Below are 7,718 nucleotides of genomic sequence, written 5' to 3'. Positions count from 1 at the left end.
CCGATTCACCAAACATGCCATGGGACTGACTCCAGTGTTCCCTCACTCTCCTGGTCCTGTGCGATGAAGAGATGAATCATTTTGGAGTGGAAGGAAACATTTTGGAAAACAATTAGCACACAATGTCACACACTTCCTAGACGTTTAATACCTATAAGAACTAGAGCTCAGAGAGAGAGAGAGAGAGAGAGCTCAGAGGTCTAGCGTCTTTTTTTTTCACGAGATTCAAAATAATTATTTACATTAGGGCTGGGCAATATATCATATTTAATGGTGCACTGGTGTAATTATTTTATAAGATTGCAAACATGAGGTTTTATGTTTGCTGTTTTTTCCATTTAATAACGCTAATAAATGCACACTACAGTAGTATCACAAACATCAATATAATGGAAGGGTAATGAGAGGAGACTCACTGGACTTTGTTGACAAGGACAAGGACAGGGTCTTCAAATGCATATTACTAGAGTGAAATTAAAATACCAATAGGAAAAAAAAATCACGATATTGATAGTGATAATGATATTCTGGCCCTATCGCCCAGCCCTAATCTACATGAAGATTTTGGAAAAGTGGGACATTCACACTCATTCAGACAGACAGAATTGATTCAGTACATTCATCATCATTCATCTGTCACTTTGAGCCACAAGTATTTATTTTATTTTTATTTTTTATGTCAGAGGTGTAAACCTTATATTGAGAAATATGAAACCAGAAAATGTAATAGATTTGACTGTTGTTAAGCAATCGTACGCCCTGAGGATGAGGGACGGGGGAAAATCTCGCTGAGAGGGTTTGGCAAAGTGCTTGGTGAACGACCAATTTTGATCTCACAATCCCCGTTCCAAAACTTTGATTCGATTGTGATAAGCCATGACCAAGCAAAGAATTAAGCAGGGCTGAAGTATTGACATACAAACCGTGCATACCATCGTATTGTTTATGTTCAGTGTATCTATGTATGCCGCTACACTGTAGAAAGTCTAGTGGCTCCTTTGTTTTTTTAGAAAACGCTGCATTTGTAGCATTTGTTGATTATGATTTTTACAAAGTGGCCTGGTCACGCCGTTACATATTCAACATTTCCTATTTATTCGTTTCCCCAATCATTAGAAACGCCACAGAAATAAACCCCGTCCCCAGAAAGTCATTGGGAACACCTGGTCGTGGCGTAGTTGGGCCACGGAGCTATTCTGGGACGGCGGCGTTTCCAAGCAGCGAGGCGATGCTGCTTGACCCCGCCCGTCCAATCCATGTCACGTAACGACCCAAAGGTAAAAGACGGGAGATGGAGTCGATGTCGCTGAATGTTTGCCTGGGGTGGCAGCCGACTGAGGCGGTCGCTGTCGATCCCGTCCTGGGAGGCTTTTCACATTTACAACAATCAGGTGAACGCCTTGAAACGGTTTATAATCCTGTATGAGGTCTATTGAATCAGTTTCCCTACTATAATTACACTTTTTTTTTTTCTTTTTTTTTTTAGATTAAAGAGTATTTATAACACACTACGACGACAAATGCAATGTCAATTTTTTTTGTTAGAGGGTTTAGCGTTGATGCACAGGCAGACGGCAGAGCTGGCTGCTGGAGGTGGGTGTGACCGGTGCCCTCCACCATCTCCAGAGGATCCGATGTCAAACAGGTGCACCCCTCCAGTGTGCACCGTCAGCAGCAATCTCCACCCCACCCTGGGGGTGTGGAGGCCGAGCGGGAATCAAACTAGCACCCACGTCTCCTACTGCTACTTACCTGCTTCGTGAAATAAGTTCTGACGTAGTTGCCGATTCTTTCATTCGGTCAATGTCAACCTGAATTCCTGACGATCCAGAAAAAAAAATAAAGTCACAATACAAATTTTAAAAACTACAGAATGCGGAAAATAAGGACACGATACCACATGGTGACTTCCTAGAGCACAGAGGAATACAATTTATTAGTAGAGCAAATTCAATAATACAAACTTTATGAAAAAAGCTACAACATGGACACTTAACAATATCTTAGTTAATATATTTATATGTATGTACATCACCCCTTGCATTGGCATGCTACAAGGTCTTGACCTTTAAAACAATAAAACGACGGGGTTAAACTGTGGTTTTACGCTTCTTCCGTTCAACAACTCACGCCTCACAGCCTGGAGAGAAACACAAGCCAGAAGAAGAGGCAACGCCCTTAAACACCGAAGAAAAATGTTCTGGAAGGTTCTATGTGTTGTAAAACGACCGGTTGACGTCATGTCAAAATACACTGTACAGAGCCGGAGATCCTGGTGGTTACCGAGGATCTCCATCCAGCTACGTCATGTTTCTCAAAAGGTCATACAGGTAAGCACCCACAATGTTTAAGCCCAGATACGGTCATTCAGCGAGACAATTCTGGCAAAAAAAACAAAAAAAAAGTTAAGAAAGGTTTAAAACTTGCTGTAGGAGATGGATCAATATGACATAAAATCAGAAAAATCCAGATGGACAAAAAAAACAAAACGTTTTGACATTTGAGCGATCATCCAGAATTGTGTCATCGTTTGAAAGTCACACATATCAAACGTGATATCTTACACATTCGTTAATAATCTCATGGCTGGCTGAAATGAACACCAAAGAGCGAGTGGAAATGTGGATCTTTTCAAATCGCCGACTGCCCCAGAGTTCAAAGCACTCAAAGACCTTCAGATATCAAACTCTGATCTAGTAAGCGATATAAATAATAGCACGGAAAACGAGTCGGCCAAGGCTGCGACTGAGTGAAGACGGGTATAGTGGAGGAGGGGCAGGATGCTCGGGAGGGGTGGTGGGATTGGGGGGGAGGGGAGCCAAGAAAGTCCGCCGGTCGCTGCGTCCTCGCCTCAAAAAACAGGTGGGTGAGGGCCGCCACGCCTCACATTGTGGGAAAAGTTCAGTCCGAGCCTCGGGCGACACGGACCCCCTCCGGCTCGCCGCGTCCTCAGACCCGTAGGATCTCCAGGCAGTTGTTGTAGCAGATGGCGATCCAGTCGGGCTGGGTGGACGCCCACTGCACGTTGTTGATCTCCCCCTCGGCCGTGTAGGCCAGGATGGGGTCCTCGATGGCCCGCGGCATCTGCTGGATGTCCCAGATCAGGGCCTGGTGGTCGTCGGCTGAGCAGGGGGAAAGACGAGAGCAGAGTGTGTTTAAAAAAACAAAAAACAAAAGGGTGCGAGGGCAGGGCGTGAGGACCAGACGTTCTGAAAACCACAGGGCTGGGCTTGTCCAATCTACTTTTGAGGAACAGATACCGAAGGGTTTTTTTTGTCAGCCAGATGTACTTCCACACAGCATAGTACAGCTGTAGAACTCCTCAACTGCAAGCAAGAATAATAAATCCATCCAAATGCACTGTATGCTTTTTTTTTTATGCCCCCAAGCAGACCCAAGTGCGTGGGAAATTTGGCAAATATTTTAAACTTCATAGAGCGGCTGGTTAGAGATTGGCAAATTTCAAGACGACTCATCTAAGTAACAGATATGATGATTGACTTGTGTTTTAAGGAAGACTTCTATTAATCCTGGGGGGAAATTCAGGTGTTACGTCGGTAGAAGAGGACCGAACAATTCCAAGTAAAAATGTTTTAAATGTATGTATGAAGTTTTGTTGGAATTAGTATTGGTGGAGTTCCCCTTTTGGGAGGTTTGGAGGCGTACCTGCAGTGCAGATGTGACAGGAGGAGTGCGGTGCCCAGGCGATGCCGTTGACACAGGCACGGTGGTTGTTGAGTCGAGCAACGGGTGTGCAAGGCACACGCACGTCCAGGATCACAACCTGACGAACGAACGCATGCACGCACGCACACACGCACACACGCACACACACACACAGAGATTAAAAACAACGATAATGAAGACTCCTTCGCTGTAGCTATGAAATACACACTGACCTCCATGCCGTCCATTGCCATGGTGGCCAGGTAGTTGGGATCCTGTTTGTTCCAGCAGAGGCGGAGCAGCGGGTGGTGCTGGGGGTCTTCGTAGATGATGGTGCTATGCTCCAGGTGGCGCAGGTCAAACATGCGCACGGAGCCGTCCGCACCCACGGAGGCGAACATGTCCCGACCCCCGCCGGCACGGCTGAAGGCAATGTCGTACACCTACACGGGACACGGAGAGGCGGCACTTTACGTGACGCGCACGAGGACACCAGACGTAAAGGGGAACGCACACAACTCAGCTTCTTCCAAATAATTGAGTCTCAAAGCGGCGATTACGCGCCTCTTTGTCGTGAGCGATGAGCTGTGTCTTGACGTGACCGGACACCAGGTTGACTCTTCCCAGCACCTGCCCGGTTTCCAGGCCCCAGATGGTGCAGGTGGTGTCGATGCTGGAAGTGCCTGCGCGACGAACCGACGCGTTAGAAAACATCAACCGTGCGCGGTACGAGATTCAAACACAAAACACATCCCGACCCTTCTGCCAAAAAAAAACAACAAAAAAACAAACAAACAAACAAAAAAAACAAAAAAAAACGCAGGACAGTCGACGCCCGCGGGGCGAGCGACCTACCCAGGAGATTCGGATCAACCTCATTCCAGTCAAAGGAGGTGAGCGGAGCGCAGAAATCAGAGTTCTTGTTGTTATTCAGGAGGCACTCGAGACGTGTTTCTGTGTCACTGACCTGGAAGGTGAAGGAGAAAAGGACACAGTGCTTTCAGGAGTTGATGTGCGCCGGTCACTTCGGAGGCTTTTATTATAACGTGGTCAGATTTATTCGCGGGGCTCCGTTAAGCGGGTAATACATAAATCACCACACCCTCCAGATGCGAAGGTAGTCCCCGCTGGTGGCGAGCAGGTCCGGGTAGACCCCCTTGGTGTCCGGGATCCACATGATCTTCGTGGTGGGGTAAGGGTGGTCAAACGTGTTCCTGCAGATGAACTCTGAACTCTCCTCCTCCAGGCCCACCAGCTGGACCTGAGCACCACAGGGAAAACAAAAATATATTATTTTCATTTCTGGATCGTCAAACGATTAAACAGCGTAATAGTATTATAATGACATTAATAATTTAGACCTAGTCATCCATTGCTGTTTTATTGTATGCATGTAATTAACCCTGTAAAGAAATATCTACCGTCTATATTTATACCCACAGCCATTACTAGCAACCATACTGCCTCTGCCACAGCCTTTAAATGTACCTTGTGCATTGAATGACATTTTGTACTTTCGATTTTCCTTTTAAGACTGTTCTGCTATTTTATGGCCAAAAAGGTCCGTACAACAATGCTCCCATCCTTACCAAGACAAATTCCTTGTATATGATTATGAAATTAGGTTTGTCACGATCATGACATTTTAGTTTCTCTAAAATGCGATACACATCTAGACGCGTTGTTTCCTTATGCCATTGTGTAATTGTGCAATAATATGAATCCTGCAATATTTATAAAAACAATAAAATAAAATAGTGTAATAATACATGTCTAGTGTACCCTGTGCAGAAGAGCTATCTGTTGACATTGAACATTTTAACCTAAAGAAATCAGGTAAACAGTCAATTTTACTCGAACCAACTGATGCCCCACGTTCGCATTGCATTTACTGCATATATTTTTTGACTTTGGTTCAAATTCCCCTGCTCTTCGGACGACGTAGACCAGATCGCGATCAGCTCAAATAATCGCGATCGGATCGTACGACCGCGATCAGACGGCGGGTGTATTAATCGCGACATCTCCGCCGGTGATCGTGTTTTCTGCTCCGTATTATTATTATTATTATTATTATTCAACAAAGACACACGGCGTGCAGCGCGCCTCGGCCCCGACGCAGAGGGGCTTTAGCACGTCCGGCTAACGTTAGCTAGACCAGCCACAGCCACAGCCACAGCCTCACCTTGTTGTTGTATTCCTCCACGAAGCTCCCCAGCGCCAGACGGAAGCGCTTGTCCGGCCGGACGCTCCAGTTCATGGCGTACACGGTCCATGGAGCCTCGTACTTGTAGATTTCTTTCCGCTTGCCGTGCAGCGACATGTTCGATACCCAGCGCCCGGAGCGGCTAGCGAGCTACGCGACTAATCTATTTCGAACCCGCGGTTGATTTGAGACGACACCCACCACCCCCTCCGCCGCCTGCACGTTTCCACGGGTGGTGTGGGTGAGATTCAACCGTCCAACATCACGGATGCGGCCCTGAGACGGAGCTTTCCTTCGCGGTTTAATTGACAAAGGCTCCCATGGCCGTAAGCGAAGTCGCAAGGCGGCTGCGCAGTGCGCATGCGCGGCCGGGCCGGGCCGGGCCGGGCCGGGCCGGGCCGCCCGAACGGTCCCCGTGCGCAGGCGAATAAAAACCCGGCGCTTTCGATCAATCTGCGAACTTGATCGTGCGTGTTGTACGGACGCAGTCCTTGCTGTGGCTCCAACTTGTTTGGTTTGAATATTTTACACTGACCAATCTACACCAGAACCTCCCCCCAAAGTGTTGCACCGGGGGACAAAGAACGCTGCGTTCCGTCGACGTCGGAGCTCGGAAAACACCCCCCCCACACACACACACACACCGACATCCTATCTGGAAAAATGCCACCTGGGAATCGGAATTCCGACTCGGGCACGAGTTTGCCGGTTCGTATGGGGTTTCCTGTATTATCCGAAAACGCGCCCCGCTCACATCCGAAACACCCTGTAGTTTCTACGTGGTGTGAGCGGACGTCCCGGAGCTGGTACAGCGCACACGCCCGAGAATCAAACGCATATTTCCTGCCGGCGTCCACGTTTTCTCGAGCAGAGGCAATGGAGCACGTTTAGCTCGGAGAGCGGGGGATTACCGAGTTGCATTCGAACGCAGCACGGACGGGCCACTCGCACTTTAGTTAAACGTTAATTAAAGAATAAAAAAAAAAAATATATACCCGTGAATAAATGTGTAAATAAAAACATAGATAAATGTTCGTCATGACTTAGGCACAAACATAACAACAATAAATGCATATTAATACATAAAGCTGCAGGCAGCTACACGGGGTTCAGTGTAGACGTGCTGGGGATGTATTACACTTTTCCGAAGTTCCGTGAAACGCGTTGTGTTTCCCATCGGCACCAAGTACACATTTCCCTTCGGGACGGGGAGAGCTTGTCAATGACATGGTTTTTAAACCGTACGTGGCCGTGGAAATCATCCGCTTGAGCTCTGCGCGCTCCCTCGAGTTGCACGCAATCCCCGTGGCGCGGGCAGGATTCGGCCCAACACCTGCTGCGGGGATCGCCCCGAGTCCGCCATGCCCACTGCGGGGTGGGGGCGGAGGGACGCTGTTTTTCTTTTTACGTGGCTTTAATGTTTTGGAAATAAACTGTGTATGAATAAAGGCATGTTTACTTCAAGTAGAGGGTCTTGTTGTTTACGTTTTAAACATGTTTTTTTTTTTTTTTTTTAAGTACGTAGGTGCTTCCTCGGCTCATGCATTCGACCAATCACCGTGGACGTCCCTGAACGTTACTCTTGTGTCGTTTAGTCCCTGGCCTGAGGCTGGAGCAAAAAGTGTCCATCAAGCACGGTGTTTCAACAGTTACGTTCGTTCCTGGATCATGCGGGGCGGACACAAAAGAAAGGGACGCTTCCTCCAAAGGTTCTTAGGGCTTCCTGCGGGGCGGAAAGGCCTGCTGTAACCCATTGCAAAACGCAAAGCGCAAGCGCTGTGCGGTTTCACAGGGCGCAAGTCGCCGGATGCGAATGAGTTCTGACCTTATGTTCGGATGATGATGT

The 7,718-nt window shown here is 47.6% G+C and overlaps 1 protein-coding gene across 1 annotated transcript; it reads right to left on the bottom strand.

The window, feature by feature from the left end:
- Window positions 1-1,904: 1,904 nt before the first annotated feature.
- dcaf7 (ddb1 and cul4 associated factor 7) lies at window positions 1,905-6,537 on the bottom strand. Its single transcript, XM_080010234.1, has 7 exons — window positions 5,852-6,537; window positions 4,769-4,927; window positions 4,522-4,633; window positions 4,231-4,349; window positions 3,900-4,109; window positions 3,667-3,784; window positions 1,905-3,122 (listed from the first exon to the last, which is right to left on the bottom strand). The coding sequence occupies exons 1-7, from the start codon at window positions 5,987-5,989 to the stop codon at window positions 2,950-2,952; spliced, it is 1,029 nt and encodes a 342-aa protein (XP_079866360.1). The 5' UTR covers window positions 5,990-6,537; the 3' UTR covers window positions 1,905-2,949.
- Between the last annotated feature and the right edge of the window lie 1,181 nt (window positions 6,538-7,718).

The sequence above is a fragment of the Zeus faber genome (assembly GCF_960531495.2).
Source record: "Zeus faber genome assembly, chromosome: 11".
Lineage (NCBI taxonomy): Eukaryota > Metazoa > Chordata > Actinopteri > Zeiformes > Zeidae > Zeus > Zeus faber.
This window is presented reverse-complemented; position numbering and strand designations above follow the sequence as displayed.

Bases quoted from the DNA above. Each gene is read 5' to 3' on its own strand.
- dcaf7 (XM_080010234.1), bottom strand. From the start codon at position 5,989: ATGTCGCTGCACGGCAAGCGGAAAGAAATCTACAAGTACGAGGCTCCA. The intron at 4,634-4,768 runs GTGTGGTGATTT...TTCACCTTCCAG, and splicing joins ACTACCTTCGCATCTGGAGG to GTCAGTGACACAGAAACACG. The intron at 4,110-4,230 runs GCGCGTAATCGC...TGTCCCGTGTAG, and splicing joins TCATCGCTCACGACAAAGAG to GTGTACGACATTGCCTTCAG.